A 21714-nucleotide genomic window follows, 5' to 3' on the forward strand; every position below is an offset into this window, starting at 1 on the left:
GTCGTGTTCGAGTTCTCCACTCCCTTAATAATAGTTAGAAAAAAAAATATAGAGCTCAAGTTATGAAATATAGTTCTGATTGATAAGTATTACTTACGAAAAACTCGACTACTCACATTGTGTGTGTGTGTTTCATATCTAAATTACCATGCTTTTGTGAGTATAAAAAAGTTGTCCACTTTCATTATAACTTTTTTTATTTTTATTTTTATTTTGTTCCTTTCTAAAAATAGATTGGGATGAGTTTAATTCAGCTCATTAATGACTTTGTTAATGAGTTGAGTTGAAGTACATGAGGAATTTACTCTATAATTATACAATTCACCTTTTATTCTTTTTTTGGGCACACATTGCTTGATAATTCTTAAAGTGAAAGCAGGGATATAATTAATATTCTTACATTTCTACTGTGAAAATATTCCAAAATTTTCTTACCCTTCTTTGTTGGTTTGTTGCCAGTTGCAATATTATAAAGGAAGCAGTATGAGAAAAATTAAAAGAAAAAGAAAAGGCTACAGAAAGGCCCAAGAAGCTTCTTTTCTGCATCAACAAAAACCAGCTGTTTTGGGGGTCTCACCAGAAGAGAGCCACTTCTTGTTTTACTCTTTTCACCCTTTGTGTCTTGATTCAAACCATTCTCTTCTTCTTTCCTTCCCTTCTTCTTGTTCAATCAATAACAAATTTTTACAAGAGTTTTGATTTGTGCTATTTGAATCCAGTGTTGTTGTTGTTGAAGTTTAATGTCAACACCATTAGAGCATGATTACATAGGGTTGTCAGAGATGGAAAGAAGCTCTGACAAGATCTCTTCCTCTTCTTCTTCCTCCTCCTCCACTCTTTCCACTGAGGAAGGGAAGAAGAAAAATGTCCTCAACCTCAAGGAGACAGAGCTGAGGCTTGGTTTGCCTGGTTCTGAGTCTCCTCCTGAGAGGAAGGCTGGATTTGGGATGTCTCTGTTTGGGAAGGATTTGGAGGACAATAATAATAGTAAGAAAAATGGCTACTCCATTAGCCCTATCAAGAGCTTTGTGGCTGGGGCTAAGAGGGGTTTTTCTGATGCCATTGATGGGTCTCCCAAATGGGGTCTCTCTGTGAATGGTGGTGGATCTGAGGCTTGTTTGGCTAAAAGTTCTGGTTTGTTTTCCCCCAAAGGAGGGAGTAATGGGAGTGCGATGGAAAGTAAGAATATGAAGGAGGCTGCTGTTGTTGTTCCTCCTTCACCAAAGCCTGTTCAAGAGAAGAAGGAACATCATGGTGGTGCTCCTGCTGCAAAGTAAGTCCATCTTTTTTCCTTCTCTTTTCAAATTCAATTTCTTATACTCTCTATTGTAGCTTTTAAAAGAGGGTTTCATTGTAAAAATATGCTGGGTTTTGGTTATGTTACTATTTCTTTTGCTATTGATTTTGGCTTCATGTACTCCTTCCCTTTCCATTTTCCCTCAGCCTTTTGGTCCTGCTTTCTATGCCTTACAATAATATGTAGAAAAACCAAAATCATTGGAATTTTGGGTTTTGGATTTTATTTTATTTTTTATATTTTTATTTTTTCCCCTGGGATTCAAGCAGATTATAAGCTCCAGAGAAATAAGCTATTGCAACTGTTTGGCTGAGTTGATTAGACTTTTCCTCTTCCATTTTTTTTTTTTTTACAAGCCAAAGCTGCAAGAATACACTCAGTACTTCATTTGCTTTTCTTTCCCCTTTTTTCCTCCTATTTTCCCAGCAATCAAACATGAAATTAATTAATTGCTTCCTCTTAGTCATAATTAGTGTATTGTTTCCTAAAGGCTATGCTGCCTTTGGAGCCATCCTGTGCATCAATCACAGTTAGGTGATTCCTCTAATTTGCTTAGAGTATTGTCCTTGTGTATTGGTGAATTTATTGGATTTGATAGTCCTTTTTATGTAACTTCCCCATGGATTAGTATTAGTGGACTATTCATGGCTGTGCTCTTCTAGATTTTGTCATCTATTTTTCGAAATGATTTCCATTACTTTTTCTTCTATATTTCTTGTGAACTTTTGTTTTCTATGGCATATGTATTGCTTTAAGCAAAGACATGTTGTGTTATGGTAAACAGGGCACAGGTGGTTGGATGGCCACCAATTCGATCTTTTAGGAAGAACACCATGGCCACCAGTTCAGCAAAGAACAGTGATGATGCTGATGTGAAATCGGGATCGGGTTGCCTTTATGTGAAGGTTAGTATGGATGGTGCTCCATATCTAAGGAAGGTCGACCTCAAGACATATTGCAACTATGTAGAACTCTCATCGGCTCTTGAGAAGATGTTTAGCTGCTTTACCATTGGTATACTCTCTCTCTCTCTTAAATTGATAATGAATTGAATATTTTGGTATATATACATGGTCCTAGTCGATTTGATCAGAATTTCTTAGAAAATTGTTTTATTTCTTACAAAAATTATAAATCATAAAATATATTTTCTTTCCATGGATAAGGTGATACTGTCTTAACTGTCTGCAATTCTTATTCTTAATTAATTTATTTATATTTGAAAAAGGAACTACTTAAAGTTTCATCTCTTTATACCCTTCAAACACAGCAGTCGAATAAGTTGTTTATTTATTTATTTATTTTTAACGAGATTGAGTTTTATGGTTGGATCATTATTGTTTGAATTGAGAAATCAGCTTAGCACAATCCTTGTGAACTTTGAGAAAACTCTCCTGTCAAAATAGACTCTCCTAGGAATTGTTTTCTCTAGTTATATTATTATCCTAATTTTTTATTTTATTTTTTTTATATATAAATATTCTTGGATATTCTTGTGGTTGTACTTTTTACCACTGTGTAGACGAACAATTTGTGTTGTTTTCCTTCCTTGAAAATAAAGATAAAATGACTATCACTTCATACCTCCTCATCAATTGAGTTCGAGTGTCCTCGGAGTGGTGGAGTGGATATAAACCTAACTTTTTGGCATTATTTGCAAATGTGTTTGCCTTATTCTGGAATCCACATTCACACTTTGTAACCAGTTGTTTTACTATTACACTATGCAGTGGCTACTTCTTAAGAACAGGGATTATATATATATATATATATATTTTATAATAATATTAAGGACAAGTACAATATAAATTCTCATTTTTTTCCATATCCTCTTTTCACTCTTCTAATTTGCAGTCTAGGGCTTTATACAGCTTGAAAGATCCATTATTGTGAATTGTTAATGACATGTAGTAACATATCATGAGTGTTGACTTTTATTTTCATGCATTACTGTGATTCAGGTCAGTGTGCTTCTCATGGACTTCCAGGGCGAGATGGGCTCAGCGAGAGTCGCTTAAAAGATCTTCTGCATGGATCTGAATACGTGCTTACGTACGAAGACAAGGATGGTGATTGGATGCTCGTTGGTGATGTTCCTTGGGAGTAAGTTCTATTTCCAGTTAAACCTTACTTGGGTTGTTCACTTGTTCTGTATAAAATCCAATATCACTTTCTGTGCTATGGAGTGGAATGGTTTAAATATTCCACTGTAATGCCTCGCCTCTAATCGCTGGATAAAACAGAGGCTAACCAAGAGTTAGGATCAATACTGTCTTGTGTGCATGAAAATTTGAGAAACCGTCCCTCAAAAACATATAAGATGCAAAATTTGAAATAAATATCTCTGTCTTTCTTGAATGTAGGTTAATTCGATTGAAAGCTTCTGATTTGATTTTTAGAATAAGCGGTTAGTTGATGTTATGGTTTATTAGCTATAGCTGTAAGGGCCAATTTGGTAGAATGGAAATTGAGCGAAAAAAACAAAAGAATGGTAATGGAGGGAGATGAGAAATTGTATTTGGTATGAAATGTTGAAAGGATAAGAAAGGAAAAGGAAGGATTTGGAGGGATACAAAGGCATTAATAGTAGCTTTTGTTATCCTCATAAAAATGGAGAGAAAGGGAAGGAAAAGCTAGTATTTTAATGAAACTTTGTTAATACCAAATTTACCCTTATTTTATTTTTTATTTTTGTAAAGGACCTCATTAAAATAGTTTCTTTCCCTTCTTTCTCCAACATGATTACTATGGAAGAGCTAGTATTTTAATTAAACTTTGTTAATACCAAATTTTCCCTTATTATTATTATTATTTTTTATAAAAGACTCATTAAAATAGTTTCCTTCCCTTTCTTTCTTCAACATGATTACTATCATTTTCTTTCTTTTTCTTCATTAACCAACCAAGCACCATAAGTAATTAACACTATCCTTTGATTTGCTTTTGTTTGTAACAGGATGTTTGCAGAATCATGTAGGAGATTGAGGATCATGAAGGGCTCGGAGGCAATAGGACTAGGTAAACCCTCACCTATTGAAGTCTTAAGCATGTGATACTTATTTTTGTTCCATGATCATTCTAATGCAGCCCGAATTTCTCTAAGCTTTGCTCTAATCCCCTCTTCTAAAGGCATTCGAGTTCCGTATGTGTTACTTAAGCCATTGAGTTTTTTCGTAGTTCATGAATCAAATTGAACCTGTATATATGTTTAACTTTGGGCTTGATTGGTTCCTTTCTTTCAGCTCCAAGGGCCATGGAGAAGTGCAAGAACCGAAACTAGTGTTTGAGTACGAGTGAGATCGAGGCATTTCCTGGAAGACCGAAGGGTTTTTTTTTAAGCAGGCAATCTGTCCCGGAATCTCATGTATTTTGTTTTCTTAAATATTGTAGGTTTGTAGTTTTTCACAGACCGGAAAGAACTTCCTACTAGGGAGAAGATATAAATTGAAGACATCCAGTTGTTTGGTTGTTTTGCTGTGTTTTCTCTGAATTTGTATTTCTGTACTTAATTTGCTACGTGAATGGTGTGCTTGCTGATTGCAAATCTCAATCTCTCTTAATAACTATTAATTCTTATGCAAGAGTTTTGTGACCTTCTGTCACATGATAAATTTCTGATTGCAAATTTTCTTTCAAATAAAGCCAAAAAGAAAATTTTCAACTCAACAATTTAGCCATGATGAGAATGGAGGGTATCAATTTTTCCGACAGCAGCCGCTGGGAAAAGCGCTGACGCATTTGCTTGTGTTATTTGGTGATTGGCTTAGGACCAAATGGTCTTGTGACTATTTAATGCCGACACATTTACTTGTGTGTCATTTAGTGATTGGCTTAAGACCAAATGGTCGTGTGACTATTTAATAATTTCTCGGAGAATTCTCAACTAACTCAGTTCAGCTTCATCCGAGGGAATTTCTGGGGCTAACTGGTTTTGGAGACCTCAGTGCTGAGAACAGTAAATGTTCATCTTGCCCTTTGTGCTAGCTTCATTGCTTTGTAAGAGCCGAGAAAAAGGTCTAGTTTTGAATAAGATTTGGTTCATGCCTTCTCAACTCAAGAAAAACCCACTTCTGGTCACAAGATGTAATTATGCATTAAGATAAAGAACTGAGTTCCAACATGCATGTTCATACAGATTCAGTAGGCAAGTGTTGAAAAAGGTCCATGGAAGTTGGAATGAGTGAAAATTGTAGCATAATGAAGGGGAGAAATTATTACACAATCCCGGACCAATAACTAGCTAACACGCAACCAAATGTGTCATTTTTTATTTATTTTTTTGTTGACAAGGTTAAGCAAACGCATACCCATGCCTCCACCGAGGCTCGAACATTGCAACGGCTGCACCGTTGCCCATTTGATGTCATGCATAAATGTTGTTAATTGAAATTTATATGGCTATACTGCAATTTGGTAGGTATGGACGACCAAGAAAAAATGCTATTGATGGAACAGACGAATACATAGCCAAAAAGGAAGAGTAAGCAGTAAATATAATAACAACCAAAACTACTAATTTCTTAGAAAAGGTGTGGTAAGAAATGACTTTGTAAAGTTCAAACTCCAAGAAAGAAAGAAAGAAAGAAAGAAAGAAAGAAAGAAAGGAAACCCAAATGAAATGAACAACACATTAACACTAAATTCATGCAGCTAGTGAAGCAGCTCATTTCACATCTACTTCTAACAGCTTTAGGATTCATGTTCAGATATCTGAAGATATACCATTTGAGTATATCCATTGAATACAGAAGCCTCGAATCTAGTCAGGCCGAGCCTCTGGAACAAAGCAAACCTGCCGTCCTCAACAATAGGACTGGGCGTACGAGCGGGATCATATCTCGTTTGATGAGTAAGTGAAGGACCAGCCACTGGGGGAAGCTCCCAATAAACATCAAGCACTGATTCTACAAATCTGCTGTTCTGAAAATGTTCAGCGTAGGTAATTGATTTATTACTATGGCTAAAGTCATCCCGCATCTGACCTCTTACACCCCACCATGCTTCTCCCGGCCCACATAACTCTTCTATATCAACTGCCTTCTCCCAGAATTTCTTCCTTCTTGATCTAGTCCTAGCTTCGTCGCTTTCTTTAAAGCAGCTATGACCACCGCCTGGAGAAAAATTGCCATAACATGACATGAATCCAAAAAACTTGGTACAGGATGGGTACAGTCAAATTACCAGGACATCAATTGAAGCAACCCTGTGACCATGTCTACAGATAACAACAATATATGGGCAGTTGGGCAAAGTACCTATAAAAAGAGTGTAGTTGAAATGGAAAGATAGGGATACGAACAACTACTAAAATTAGGGATGAAAGAATCAGACAGATTTTGGAGGCATCATCAAATGGTTACAATATAAGAAAGCCTTCTAAGTTCAGCTGAGCTAAGTTTATTTAGTTTGGCTAAAGGTATTACTTGTGGACGGACTACATATGAAGTTATTCCGAAAAGTGTCACAAATACCTTAACAATGACAGAATTTTTCCTTTGTCTTGCCAGTACTCAATCAGGCTAAACCTTATTCGGTAGGATGATATCGGTTCTTCGTAGTTTCTAAACCCTTCCTAAAAGAAATTATTTCACTTCACATAAGGCCGCCTACGCATTTGGGATCGTACACATATTCTAGAACGCAAGGGATCTCTGCTCAATACATGACCTTGACTAACAGAAAGCGAAGTGAGAGAGTATTCACCTCTTATATAAAATTGATCACATATCTGCCTTAAGGAATAATGGTCTCCAGTTCCAGTATCATAGTTGTCCTCAAAGACAAGATGTCTGAAGCCAGCTTTTAGGGCCTGCTTTAGTCTGCCCATCAAGGTAAGAAATAAAACGAAATCACCAATTAGCAATTCTGGTGGAGTAAACTCCAAGGATATCAATACCTTGTAGCGCCTTAACTTTCAAAACACAAGAGTACTGGTGAAAGATGTAAATGATCGAGAAATGTTTTATTAATCCAGAAAACTTGATTACTTTGCTTATGAATTAAATTAATAAATAAAATTGATTACCTTTTTAGTTCATTCTGATGGTCATCAAAAAAGATAAGAACCCGACTAAGATCTGTAATTGCATGTTTCTTCATTACACTCCCCCAGTCAACGCTCCCAAAATCCACGAAGTCCTTGCCAGCAAAGTATGTGCAATTTGCATCAACATAAGCAGGTCCCTTTTTGAGGTATTTCTCAGGATGGCGGGGTGAAAGTGACACAATTGGTTTATCTGGCATTGCTTGCCGCAAAACCCATGTAGAATGTCCCTTGAAAGCACCACTCTCAATCATCAGGTCCGGCTTCAGCCATCGGGCAATGAACCAAAGCCCAAAGCTGTGATCGAAACCCATACCGAACATGTTGTTCTTGATGGGTCGTGTTTCATAGATCGGTATGAACTCTTCCAGGCCCTTGAGTAGATCCTTGGATGTCCAATCAACCGTTTTTCCCTGTTTCGACCTGCCTTTTGCCAAACATAACAATTAAAGAGATAAGACTGTAAGAACTTAGAGATTTCATGCTCAAACTCAAATTTTCTATGTGATTATAAGTCTACTTCACAAATTGAAAGTAAAACAAAACTAATTAAGATCCTATTATTCAGATAACCACATTTGATAATGTCCAATCACACACATTTAATACATATTAAAATCCACTGAGACAACCAAGATCTGGTTCTTTCAAAGAACATTTCAAACAGGTGAAAAAATATGAAACATGGCGAGTAACCAGGAATAAAATGCCAGGAGATGTCCACAAAATTAGTGGCCATATCATCAACAATAATTCGGGCTGCTGTTTTCTTAAAGAATGAAATATTAATTGTGGGGGTTAAGGGGGGATGGTCACTTCAAAAAGTGCAGCATCATCGTGACAAATGGCAGCATGCCAGAAAATGACATTGCAGACAATATAATGGCAGAAAACCAAAATACACATTAGACTGATCAAGACAAGATATTCAGAATAACATAAACAAAAAGGCACATTTGAATGTTCTATGGAACCTGATGGCACCATTGTGTACACACAGCATTTAAGACATAAATACATAATCTTATAGAAAATTGGAGTCAACATCACATGATGGATGAAACAGGTCCAATTTAGAATTATATAAAATGCCACCATTTCAATATCATGCATTCATTTATGAAAATGACTTCCATTTCACATTATGGCCTCAATCACAGAGACAGTCAGACAGACAAACATAGAAACTTGTTGCACAATTTAATTTCCACAAGACGCCCCATCACACCCTGTAACACATATCCAATGTACAACAGACACAAAGGCAGAAGTTATATCACCAAATTACAAAATAATAATAATTTTTTTTAACAAAAAATAAAAATAAAAATAAAACAGTTGAACCTACACAACAATTAACAAATCACACCAAATAAAAATAATAATAATAAATAAATAAATAAAAACCTGAAGCAGCAGTTGAACCTACATAACAATTAACAAACAGCAGTCAAGTAACTGAGGAGGCCCCGGACGACATGGGCCGGATCCGACTCGCAAACACAACATTCAGTTCGTACAGCTGGGTCGGCCCATATAAAGACACTGCCATATGGGCCGAACGGGAGTAAGCCCATCAAAGGTGACCAGGGCTTATGGAGGAATAGGCCCAGATCCAGCAATCAGTAAATATCTTGAAAATATCTTGTAAATATCTATAAATAGGATATGGAATGGAAAGGAGAGGGAGCTTTTTGGGTTGAGGTGTAAGAATTCTAGAGAGAGAAAGAGGAGAAGGAATTTCTTGCATCTTCAATTGGCGCCGTCTGTAGGAAACGCATGGAAGTTTGGTTGATCAATGAGGAATATCGAATGGATTCAAACCAATTCGGTTGATCGAGACTCGATCTTTGGGATTTGAATCCAGATCTGAGCGATTGTGACCTACTCTGGAGGAATTACAATTCTTGAAGCTTTGGCAGGAGTGACTTCAGATCTACGCAACAACGAGTTGTTCGATTGTGGCAGGATCTGACGGATTTAGAGTTCAGACAATTCAGATCTCGTAAACAGTGAGCATAATTCGGAGAATTAGAAGCCAGATCTAAAAATTCCTACTCACGAAGCTCGGATCTACTCGCGAACTTGAGATTAATGCCTTTACTCCGTTCGGGAATAATGATAGGTGAAAGCTCCAATCCGATGGAGGCTGTCCAGCAAACAAAGCTTGAGGAGTTGATGAACTTGATTGAAGCTCTCAAAAAAGAGAATGCAGAATTGAAAGCTGGACTGCAACATCGGCAAATACCTGCGGTTTCGCATCCACTTCCAGTCGGAGAAGGAGGTGTTCAATCTAATATCGCGCATCAAGGCGAACAGGACGAGAACAATCAGTCAGCTCACCACCGTGATGAAAGGATGATGGACAATTTGCCGCCAAATGTTCGTCGAGTTGAAGATCACGAAGGATCGACTCACGTTGATCCGCAGCGGGAAAGGTTCGACCGAGAGGAAGTGATGGAGGCTGATCGCCGTCGAATAGCGTCGCCTTGGCAAAGAGAGTTCATAGAGGAACGGTCGTTCGATCCGTCTTACCGGCCCTCCATGGTTACTATCACTCATCACGGTTCGGAGGGCAGAACCGTAACTCACAGAGCTACCGCTGGACTCCAGAGAGAGAATGAAGCTCTCCGATCCGCAGCTCGGACGGTGGATTCACCATTCACTGACGAGATCTTGAATGCCCCGCATCCAAGGAAGTTTGCTATGCCAGTCTTTATTCTGTTCCACGGAACGACCGATCCGATCGATCATATGTATCATATCCAGTTGAAAATGGCCCTGAATACGGAAAACGACTCTTTAATGTGCAAATGTTTCCCTACAAGCCTGGCCGGACCGGCGCTCAGCTGGTTCAAAAACTTGCCTAGGAGCTCCATTGGTAGTTTCAGAGACCTGTGCGATCGGTTCATAAGCCAGTACTATGGGAACAAACGCCCGCCGAAGGACATCTCGAGCCTATTCACGATGAGGCAGCACAAGGATGAACGTCTCCAGGCCTTTCTTACCAGGTTTAATCTCACTAAGAGTATGGTGATCGAATGCCACCCTTCTACGGCAGTTCAAGCCTTCAAGTTAGCCATGACACGCGGAACTCCGTTTCACACCAGTCTGGTAGTGAACACGCCGACTACTATGGATGAACTCAATGAGAGAGCCGATGGCTTTGTGCGCCTAGAAGAAGAGGAGGCAGCTAATGCTCGGACAACGTCGCTTGTGTCGACCGAGGAAAAGTCCAAGGCAAAGATCAGGCAGAAGCAGGCTCAGCCGCAACGTCAGACCTCTTGGAAGGCAGAAAAAAGGTCCAGGGAGGAAGAGTTGATTACTCCGCTGAAGGTCACTCTGGCGAGGCTGTATCAGGAGAACAAAGACAAGTTTCATCCACCACTGCCAATTAGGCAACCCCTCGAACAGAGGGATCAAACTAAACATTGTGCTTTTCATTCTGATTTCGGTCATCAGACTAACGAATGCAGGAACCTGAGGAGGCAAGTGGAGATGTTGATAGCTAGAGGGGAGTTCGCGAGTTATGTTCAAGGTTCGGCGATGGAGCAGAATCGACCGGTGGAACAAATAAAAAGGAGTCATAAACAAAGCTCCCACAATTCACAACCAGTTCGTATAATCAATGCTATCCATGGTCGACCCGAGCCTAGTGAAGAGTCAGATGAGCTGCTCCGGGTGCGCCTGCGGCAGGCGCAGATGAAGAAAAGGTTCGGCAATGTGACTACTCTACACCAGCAGAGCCCGTCGATGCAGATAAAGTTCGACTGGACAGACCTGCAGCGTGTTCAACTGCCTCATGACGACCCGTTGGTAGTCAGTTTGACAGTGGCAGATTGCTTGGTGCGCAGAGTTCTGATCGATCCTGGGAGCAGTGCGAATGTCATGCCGAGGGACACATTTGACAGGCTCGACATTAAACCAGAGAGGCTCAAGCCCACCGGAAATCCCTTGTTAGGGTTCGATGGGAAGAGGGTGGAACCCGTCGGGATGGTGGAAGTGAAAGTTCAAGCTGCAGAACGAGCTCTTATGGAAACTTTTGTGGTTGTGGAAATTCACCCCTCGTATAATCTCCTGATGGGAAGAGGATGGATTCACAGAGTCCGAGGTGTACCCTCAACTCTGCATCAGGTCATGAGGTGCCTCGGGCCCGATGGAGATAAAGTGATAGACATTCGGGGGGATCAGGTCGCAGCCAAAGAGTGTTATTCCGTCACACTAAAGCATGCTGAGAAAGGAAAGGCGCCCGTCCGTTCGGCAAGCCCCAGATAGCAATTACAGGAACCTCCGCTCGAGCAGAATAGGGTGGAGGAGTCAGTCGACTTGACCGAGGAGCCCCTTCTGGATGTGCAGATCGATCAGTCCAGGCCAGAACGAACTACCAGAGTAGGTATAAGACTGACCAGAGAAGAGCAGCAAGAGCTAGTGGATTTCTTGTCCCACAATGCCGACGTATTTGCATGGAGTCACCTAGACATGCCTGGAATTAGTCCCTCCGTATCCTGTCATTCCCTGAATGTCAATCCCAATTTCAAACCAGTGAAACAGAAGCAGCGAAGATTTGCTCCAGAACGTAATCAGATCATAGCGGAAGAAGTCGATAGGCTGCTTGATGCGGGATTTATCAGAGAGGTGCACTACCCTGAGTGGTTGTCCAACGTCGTTGTTGTGCAGAAGAAGAATGGGAAATGGCGAGTATGCATTGATTTCACCAATTTGAACAAAGCCTGTCCGAAGGACAGCTTCCCGTTGCCTAAGATTGATCAAATGGTGGATGCCACCACTGGGTATGAGCGTTTAACCTTTCTGGACGCATATTCAGGTTATAATCAGATTCCTATGGACCCCGCAGATGAAGAAAAAACTTCTTTTGTCACCGAGCGAGGAACATACTGCTACAAAGTTATGCCTTTCGGGCTAAAGAATGCGGGAGCAACTTATCAAAGACTTGTTAGCAAAGTTTTTAAGAATCAAATGGGTAAGATTGTGGAAGCCTATATTGATGATATGGTGGTAAAGAGTAGGAAAAAGGATGATCATCTGAAGCATCTGCAAGATGTATTTGATGTACTAAAGCGATATGGGATGAGGCTCAATCCGACCAAGTGCTCGTTCGGTGTGAGTTCTGGACAGTTTCTGGGACACGTGGTCAACCGCAGGGGCATCGAAGTTAGCCCCGCTCAAGCAGAGGCTTTGATTAAGAATGCCGAGCCAAAGACGATCAGAGAGGTGCAAGCCCTCACAGGACGAGTAGCTGCATTAAGTCGATTTATTTCAAAATTGTCAGATCACTGCAAACCATTCTTTGACACGATTCGGAACCATGGAAGGCAGGTCTGGGGGGATGAGCAACGACAAGCATTGACTCGTTTGAAGGAATATATGCAGAATCCACCAGTCCTGTCAGCCCCAGAACCGGAAGAAAAGTTATTTCTATATCTTGGAGTATCTGGTGTCGCGACGAGTGCCGTTCTGATTCGTTGCAAGGAAGGGGTGCAATACCCAGTATTTTATGTAAGCAAAACACTGACGGAGGCAGAAAAAAGATACTCAAAGGCCGAACGGGTGGTACTTGCCCTTGTAAATGCAAAAAGAAAGTTGAGGCATTATTTCGAATCCCACCCCATAGCTGTTCTAACAACTTTCCCAATCAGAACGCTTATGCACAAGCCAGAGCTCTCGGGCAGAATGACAAAGCGGGCCATAGAGTTGAGTTCATTTGACATAACGTATGAGTCGAGAACAGCTGTTAAGGGGCAAGCGGTAGCCGATTTCCTACTAGAATGTGACACCGAAGATACGGAAGAGGACCTTAGATGCGGCTCTTGGAAACTTTTTGCGGATGGCTCCTCTAACCAGATGGGGGCTGGGATTGGGATCAAACTGCAAACCCCAGAGGGTACTTCCTTGAGCCAAGCACTCAGACTTGAGTTCCGAGCCACCAATAATGAAGCGGAATACGAGGCGTTGCTAAATGGATTAAAGTTGGCCAGAGAGCTACAGATCAAAAGTTTGACAGTGTATAGTGACTCGCAGCTGATTGTTCGACAGGTAAATGGTGAGTACGCGACCAAGGATGACACGATGGGGGCATATCGTTCTGCCGTTCTGCATAGAGCCAAGGACTTTGCAAAGATCGAATTCATACAGCTCCCGAGGGAACAGAATGCAGATGCAGACCGTTTAGCATGCAGTGCTTCGAGTTGCGGTGAAACATTGGCAAGGGTGATTCCAGTAGGAATAGTGACCCAGCCATCTATTTTCGAAGAACCGTTGGACTCTGACCCTTGGCAAGTCAACGTCATACCGTATGAACCGAGTTGGATTGACCCCATCATTACCCATATTCGAGACGGCGTTTTGCCTATGCAAAGGGATGAAGCTAGGAGACTCAAAAAGAATGCTGCCAAGTACGCCATCGTGCGGAACCAGCTGTACAGAAGGTCCTACTCTGGCCCATACTTGAAATGTGTCACCCCCGCGGAGTCGCAGCAGGTATTGCGAGCTATTCATGAGGGTGTGTGTGGCAATCATTCTGGGGGGCGATCGTTAGCGCATAAAGCAATGACACAAGGGTATTTCTGGCCAAACATGTCAAGAGATGCGGAGGAGTTCTCTCGAAGGTGCGATAAATGCCAACGATATGGATCATTGATCCACCAACCACCTGAGGAATTGCACGTAATGGCCTCGCCATGGCCTTTCGCGCAATGGGGGATGGATGTGGTCGGTCCTCTGCCAACTGCAAGAGCTCAGAACAAGTATGTGTTACTGGCCACGGATTACTTCACTAAATGGGTGGAGGCAGAACCGTATCCTAGCGTGACTCAGACTCATGTGAGACGATTTATTTGGAACAATATTATCTGCTGTTTCAGTGTTCCCAGATCAATAGTCATGGACAATGGCACAAACCTCGACAGCAGGCAAGTAAGAAAGCTGCTGGAGGAGTATGGAATCAACCAGAAGTTGGCTGCAGTAAGTCATCCTCAGGCCAACGGACAAGCAGAAATCACAAACAGAACCATTTTCGCCTGCATTAAGAAGAAGCTGGAAGATCATAAGGGGAAGTGGTTGGATGAACTCCCGAACGTTCTATGGGCTTACAGAACCACCCCAAGGCGGCCGACTGGGGAGAGCCCGTTCGCAATGGCGTATGGCACCGAGGCAGTTATACCGGTTGAGCATTTAGTCCCCACTATCAGAAGCTTAGCATGAAGTCGAGATCAGAACGACAAGATGTTAAGATTGAACCTCGATATGATAGACGAAAAGAGGGACGCAGCGGCTATAAGGCTAGCATCGTATCAGCAAGTGCTGGCGAATAGTCACAACAAGAGAGTAAAACACAGGGATTTTGCCCCTGGCGATCTGGTTCTGAAAAGAAAGGTGGGGATGGTCAAAAAAATGATGCCACCCTGGGAAGGCCCATACAGAATTGCAGAAGTCATTGGCAAGGGGGCATATACGTTGGAAACCATGGCGGGAAGGTTGGTCAGCAAGCCCTGGAACGCCACGTCTCTGAAGAGGTACTACCAATAAAAGCTAAGTTCCGGCTTCAATTGGATGTTGTTTGTTGTCAATCAAATACATATGAATGAGCAAGTTACTGAAATTTACAAAAAAAAGAATTTTCTTTTCCAACGGTCTACTATAAAAACTTAAAGCCAAGTGGCAAGTGGCATTCTAGCCGAGCGCCAGGCACTTAAGCAAGATAAGTGGCAGCTGGCACTATAAGCCGAACGCCAGACACTTGCTAAAAACTTAAAGCCAAGTGGCAAGTGGCATTCTAGCCGAGCGCCAGGCACTTAAGCAAGACAAGTGGCAGCTGGCACTATAAGCCGAACGCCAGACACTTGCTAAAAACTTAAAGCCAAGTGGCAAGTGGCATTCTAGCCGAGCGCCAGGCACTTAAGCAAGACAAGTGGCAGCTGGCACTATAAGCCGAACGCCAGACACTTGCTAAAAACTTAAAGCCAAGTGGCAAGTGGCATTCTAGCCGAGCGCCAGGCACTTAAGCAAGATAAGTGGCAGCTGGCACTATAAGCCGAACGCCAGACACTTGCTAAAAACTTAAAGCCAAGTGGCAAGTGGCATCCTAGCCGAGCGCCAGGCACTTAAGCAAGATAAGTGGCAGCTGGCACTATAAGCCGAACGCCAGACACTTGCTAAAAACTTAAAGCCAAGTGGCAAGTGGCATCCTAGCCGAGCGCCAGGCACTTGCCATAAACAAACACACGGCAAAGCTAATATAAAAGAAAAAGAGAGAAGAGATATGTATGTATTGAAGATAAGTTGAATAGAGCACAACACATAGGGAAAAAGAGTTCTGTCGTTTCATTAATATTGAGCATTGAGTTTACAAAAGAGAGATGTCCATCATTACAAAAAGATATGGAATGGAAGAATTCAAAGGAGCCCTAGCTAGACGCCTCAGTACCAACAGCATCCTGGTCGTGCCGACTCGCCTCCTCGGCCCCATCAGCCGTCTCACCTTCATGAGGTGGGGAATCAAGGTGAATGACTGAATCGTTCGGCTGGGGTTCAGCGTCAGCAGTGGCTATGGAAGGAACCACGGTTGACGATTGAGGAGCGGTCAGTGGCAGAGCGGTAGGAGGAGCTGTGATGATCCTGGAGGAAGCAATATCCTGGCACTCATCAAATATACGCTCCGCTTCGGTGGGTTCTGGGTCGACATAGACCCCCAGAGGTTCGATCCCCAGATCCTTGTCTACCTCATCCGGAGTGGAGCTGGTCTGTCCCTCATCCGGAACCCGGTCGGCGAAACCTTCCCGGAATCCTTGAGCATACCTAAGAGCACCGACCCTTGAGAACCGAGCGTGAAGGGCCAGCATCCCACCACCCACTCTGCTGATCGCGTCGATCAGAGCGGTACGCTCGTCCAGAGCTCTTTTTTCAAAAGCCATCCGAGCAGACTGTTCATCAGCTAGAAGGCGCTGGAGTTCTGCCTTCTCTTCTCTAATTGATTCCCGCTCGGTCTGCCAGACGCTCTTCTCAAGCTGGAGGGCGTCCTTCTCATCCTGAAGGGAATCATTCTCCTTCTTCAGGACATCTCTCTCTTGCTCGGTTTTGTCAAGCCGAGCCAGTACCTCGGTATTCTTCATGGCGAGAAGGTCGTTTTCTTTATTAGCCACCTCCAGGCTGTCAGAAAACTTACGGGCCCTGGCGTTCCCCATCTCCACCTGCTTCTGCATGGCCATCATTCCGAACAATGTCTGCATAGGTGCACATTAAAAACGGTTAAGCCAATAGTCAGGTCGGGCGAAGGCAAGACCAAATAATATGAGAAAATGCATGAGTTAGAAAATAAAAGTCACCTCCATAGCAGATTGGGGAAAGCGACTGAACACATCCTTCTGGGAAAGGCCCTTTGCCGCCTCAAGGTCCTTCGGAGTCCACATGCTCCTGTAGTAGGCCATAGCGGTCTGGCCATCCTTCAGCATGGTCTCGTTCGGTTTCACGAACGTCCCATCCGTTCGGGTGTACCAAGGGGCCCATGGCGGTAAGGTGGGGATAGAAGAGGGGCCTGAAGCAGAAGCAGAGCCACCAGCTGCAGCAGGCCCAGAGGGAGCAGGAGCTCTGACCGCTCGGTGCAAGAGAGCACCCGGCCCGGAGACCCGGGTCCTTCTAATGAGAGGCTCCTCCTCAGGATCGACTTCACTATCAGGATGAGGCCTTTTGCCTCGTTCTTTGTCCCGACCGCCCCCCGCAGCAGCAGGAGCTATGGTAGCTGGGGGGGACGCGTTCTGGTTGGCAGCAGGGGCGCTGGCAACAGGGTTAATAGCCACTGCGCTCGGGACAGTGTCAGATATGGTGGCTGAGGAAGAAGCTGACGCTGGAGAGGAGGTCGCCCCAGCAGCAGGAGTGGCTGGGGGAGTATTTTTCTTCCTACCAAAAGAAGGAATCTGAAGTCTGCTCATGTTGTAGCCGAGTGATGAGAGCGCTAAGAGGTTGTCTGAAGTGAGGAGATCTGAGCAGGAAGGAATATCGTTCAGAACGTATTTCTTCAAGTAGTTACTCCTATCCCTGCAAACACTATAGCTCAAGTCATCACAAGGTATTCCCAAGGAACGGCATAAGAAAGTGCAAAAACGAGGAACGCATGTTTCGCAGGGGCAGTCATGTTTATGAGATTTGAATTTCTTATAGGAGGAGACAGAACAGACACCAAAGGCGCTCGGGATTGGGTAATCCTCTGCAGCCGGCGAAGACCAAGCCCCACTAATGCCCACTATGCTATCCCTCCAACCCTTCTCAGATTTTATTGTGTCCGTACATATGGACATCTTCTCGAACGGGTAGAGGTGGTAGAAGGGTTCGTTAGTACGGATCTTACTGACCTTACAGCACAGAAGGAGGTCTATGAGGTCGAGGTCCAGATTTCTGTCACGCATCAACAAGAGCATAACAGATATGATTCTAAAGAAGTTGGGGTTGACCTGCAGAGGGGATATCCCCAATCTATTGAAGACATAACTAAAGAAAGGGTGCAGAGGGAACCTAACAACATTCAATTGAAGGTTCGTGAATAAGACTTCGCCGGGCAGGAGGCCGGCGCCGGTCATAATGTTAACATCCTGAGGGCAAACCCTAACTTCGATGTTGTCAGGAAGTCTAAGTCTCATACGAAGAACATCCAGATCTACAACCATGGTGGAAGTGCTAGAAGAATCTAAAAGGGGGTAAATGGAAGTCTGCCGAAAGTAAAAAGAACGAAACTAACCTCGGAGGACTGCAAGATCGCTGGAAGAATGACTCTTGAAGGATTTCACCAGAAAAAGCTTAGCACTGTTCTAGAAAAAGAGAGACTTGGCTGATGATGGAGACGGTAAAGGGAAGTGAAGTGGAATTCTAGAGCATTATAAAGGCGAGGGGGCCCGAGGGCCGAAGCGTCGGGAAGGCGAGAAATTCCTCGAGCCCCGGAACATTGATTCTGGATCTGACCGTCCGCTCCCCCACGTGGTTATCTCGAGCCGTCAACATCATGATGAGACGCCATCAATAATTACCCCTTATTAAATAAGGGGCAATTATGGGGGCAGTTGAGGAGGCCCCGGACGATATGGGCCGGATCCGACTCGCAAACACAACATTCAGTTCGTACAGCTGGGTCGGCCCCTATAAAGACACTGCCATATGGGCCGAACGGGAGTAAGCCCATCAAAGGTGACCAGGGCTTATGGAGGAATAGGCCCAGATCCAGCAATCAGTAAATATCTTGAAAATATCTTGTAAATATCTATAAATAGGATATGGAATGGAAAGGAGAGGGAGCTTTTTGGGTTGAGGTGTAAGAATTCTAGAGAGAGAAAGAGGAGAAGGAATTTCTTGCATCTTCAGTAACCCCTATTATATTTCAAGTAAGAAAGAAGACAATATTTGGTTTAAATCTTGCACTATTTAAAAGCTTGGAGAAAATGAAAATTGCAGACTCCATAAAACATGAGTTCCAATTTCGCTGTACATTCTTGAACTGATTTACTCAACAACCAAATAGAAGCTAAATTAAACAGAAATTCCATCAAACAACGCATGTCGATACAGAAATTAAGCAGTAATTCATTCAGATCAGAACAAAACCCAAAATTTACAGAACCCATAAATTGCAAAAATGTTCAGATCTCCCACTCTCTCTCACACACACAAACACACACTTATATAGAGAGAGAAAGTAAAATAACTTACACCAGGGCACGCCGAGGGATCCGAAATCAGATTCGAGGTCATCGAAGCCGAAGAATCGAAAGCGAGAAATGGGGTTGGAGGACGACGAGACACAGACCAGATCTCGAGAGTGAACGAAGAGAGAAAAGATCAAGACGAAGACGACACAGAGGAAGAGAAAGGGCCAGAGGTGCCCGGTTCGGGTCAAGTATTTGGCGACCCTCGTAGCGAGCAAAACGGGCTTTCGGGTCTTGGACTCGTCGTCCACGTCTCCTTCCTCGCTAAACTGCGCCGCCCTGCGTGCAGAGATCGCCCTCTCCAGCATCTCTCGCAGTCTGTGTGCTCTCTGTTTCAGTGGCACTGAACAAGTGTGTTAACTCGGTAGCTTATGATGAGTTGGGTGGAGCGAGTGGTGGACAATGATGGGTTGGGCTTATCTGAGCTGGGTTTGAAATTTAAAGTGGAACACAACTCTGGGCTTTATATTTGAGGATGAGCTTGTCCAACTCAGTTGAAATGTTTAGGCTGGACCACTGAAGGAACGCTTGAATCTGTTGAACTTTGGGCCGTACCGTGTGGCATCTATACGAGAGACCTTGGCGCGTTTTTTCATACTTGTCAATCCAACATCATCAAACCATCTAATGCCAAAAATAATTTAATACTCCTCTTATATTGATGATAACATGATATTGATCATTTACTAATTAAATATTGATACGTAGCGATAGGATCCACTTAATAGAGTCCGTTTGAAATTGTTGTTAAAATGATGGAAGTGTTTTTAGCAGTAGAGTTGTCATAAAATTACTGTCAGTAAAAAATAGTTATGCGTTTGATGACACATTGTATAAATTACTTTGATGACACAATGTGTATTGATTTATTATTATTATTATTATTATTATTTTGTAAATATCACAAATTTTGTTTATCATATAGTATTTGCATTTAGTATTAAAATATAAATGAGTTAAACATATTTTAATGATTATTAATTTGTATTTGATTTGGGATCTTCTAGTAATATAATAATCAAATTCGTTCATATGCTATCTAATAACAAAATTTAATAATATAATACTTTGTAGTATAGACAACATTTCATTAAATAAAACTACACACTTCAAATGTGGTTGGAAGGCAACCTAGTAGAGTCCCAAAATGACTATGATATTAATTTGCTGTTTGTTTGTACAAAGGACAAAATTATATTTATAAAAAATAAAGAGAAATTGTATTGTCTAAAACAAATTAGTTACCTGAAAAGATTAATCTCTACCCCTAACGCAATTTTAAAAGTTACAATTTTAAAAATTACAATTTCCAGCTTCACTTAAACGTGCTTTTTGGATGAAACCTCTACAGCCTAAAAGTGCTTTTTTGGTTCACTAAACAAATTCCAACTCAATTTTTTAGATTGAAAGCGCTTATTAGTGGTGCAGAAAAAATCTTAAACACCCACTAAATAAATGCATTTTTTCTTACTTGATATGTTATAATTGGTTGATAATACTACTCATTATTTCCTTTATTTTTTGGAACTATCATCTTAATCCTACCCATTTCTAAACCTAAGGCACCACACCACCATATCAAAATTCAGTGATCTACACTGACAAATGGAGTCAAGGGAACCCAGCAAGTGTTGCGCATGTACCAAGAACTACCTCTGCACCAATAAACCAATAATATTTCATATGCATACCGAAAACTAAGACCAAATTAACTGGAATTAAACTACAATAACTGAAAGAATGGCAGATGAGAAATTTTTTTATACAATTTCTCCGACCAGCCCTATGTTATGCACCAACAACCCTTTTAAGCAATTCTCAACAAAATTTTAACTATAAATACATAAAACAAACACAAAATTAATTGCAAATACAGTGTAAAGTCGTGAAAATCATACCAGTCAAGAACAAAAAGGACATCAATTTCTGACGATCTGAACAGATGAACACCCAGACGATTGCAGCATGTTTGCAAATCAATTACCATCTGTGAATTCCTCTGCAACAATCAACTCCCTTCCAACTGTATTTCTCCTCCCTACATTTCCTTCTAGAATTTTCTTCCCCTTCCTCCCACTTCCACGACCTATAACAAAGATTTGGGAGGGAAAAAAGACAAAGGCAATTTAGACATTTTGCTAATATTATGTATTCAGATAATTAATTAGTATTTCAGAAATTACAATTAAATATACATATAAACACATTATATATACACTGAGTTAAACTTTTCTTACCATCTGCTGCAGTGCTTTTTTTAATTAACGTGGCCAATTTTTGGCCACACATATGGACCGTGTGGAACAACAGATGATTTTGATCCAGAGGAGGTGAGGATTGGCTTGTCTTACATTTGGCTTGGTAGTTCCAAAACATGCCACTTGTCACTCATTGGGTGAATATTAACTTTTGACCAATTTACTACCTTGCCCTCACTCTTCCTTTGCAATGCCATAGACATCCCCCAAAATATCTACCTCCATGTCTAGATACATATATATATGTATATATTAATGAAATGTCTACAATACCCCTTAATGAAAATGGCAAAATTGGGAGAGGTTCCTGAGCCCAAAAATCGTCTCGACTACCGAAAAATTCTAAAAATGATCCCGTCACTTTTAATTAACTTAAAATAATTAAAATACACTTTTAAAACCCTTGTCTCA

The 21714-nt window shown here is 41.9% G+C and overlaps 3 protein-coding genes across 4 annotated transcripts; 1 reads left to right on the forward strand and 2 right to left on the reverse strand.

Moving 5' to 3' along the window:
* Positions 1 to 493: 493 nt before the first annotated feature.
* LOC132283821 (auxin-responsive protein IAA27-like) lies at positions 494 to 4766 on the forward strand. The gene is made up of 5 exons (XM_059785846.1): positions 494 to 1273; positions 2082 to 2311; positions 3259 to 3400; positions 4254 to 4315; positions 4540 to 4766. Exons 1-5 carry the CDS (start codon positions 741 to 743, stop codon positions 4575 to 4577), a joined length of 1005 nt encoding a protein of 334 aa, XP_059641829.1. The 5' UTR covers positions 494 to 740; the 3' UTR covers positions 4578 to 4766.
* A 995-nt stretch (positions 4767 to 5761) lies between these two features.
* On the reverse strand, positions 5762 to 21219 carry LOC132282698 (uncharacterized). Of its 2 annotated transcripts, none has more exons than XM_059784448.1 (4): positions 20944 to 21219; positions 7323 to 7763; positions 7001 to 7116; positions 5762 to 6408 (listed from the first exon to the last, which is right to left on the reverse strand). In XM_059784448.1, exons 1-4 carry the CDS (start codon positions 21030 to 21032, stop codon positions 5987 to 5989), a joined length of 1068 nt encoding a protein of 355 aa, XP_059640431.1. In that variant the 5' UTR covers positions 21033 to 21219; the 3' UTR covers positions 5762 to 5986. The 2 variants fall into 2 exon arrangements, with proteins under 2 accessions (XP_059640431.1, XP_059640430.1); XM_059784447.1 differs by lacking the exon at positions 20944 to 21219 and adding an exon at positions 19050 to 19448 and having other exon boundaries at positions 7323 to 7767.
* On the reverse strand, positions 15543 to 19043 carry LOC132282697 (uncharacterized). The gene is made up of 2 exons (XM_059784446.1): positions 16682 to 19043; positions 15543 to 16579 (listed from the first exon to the last, which is right to left on the reverse strand). The coding sequence occupies exons 1-2, from the start codon at positions 18014 to 18016 to the stop codon at positions 15764 to 15766; spliced, it is 2151 nt and encodes a 716-aa protein (XP_059640429.1). The 5' UTR covers positions 18017 to 19043; the 3' UTR covers positions 15543 to 15763.
* Positions 21220 to 21714: the final 495 nt, after the last annotated feature.

Source organism: Cornus florida, unplaced genomic scaffold (genome assembly GCF_030987335.1).
Source record: "Cornus florida cultivar Cherokee Brave unplaced genomic scaffold, ASM3098733v1 CherokeeBrave_3.0.0_Hap2_Chr11, whole genome shotgun sequence".
Classification (NCBI taxonomy): Eukaryota; Viridiplantae; Streptophyta; class Magnoliopsida; order Cornales; family Cornaceae; genus Cornus; species Cornus florida.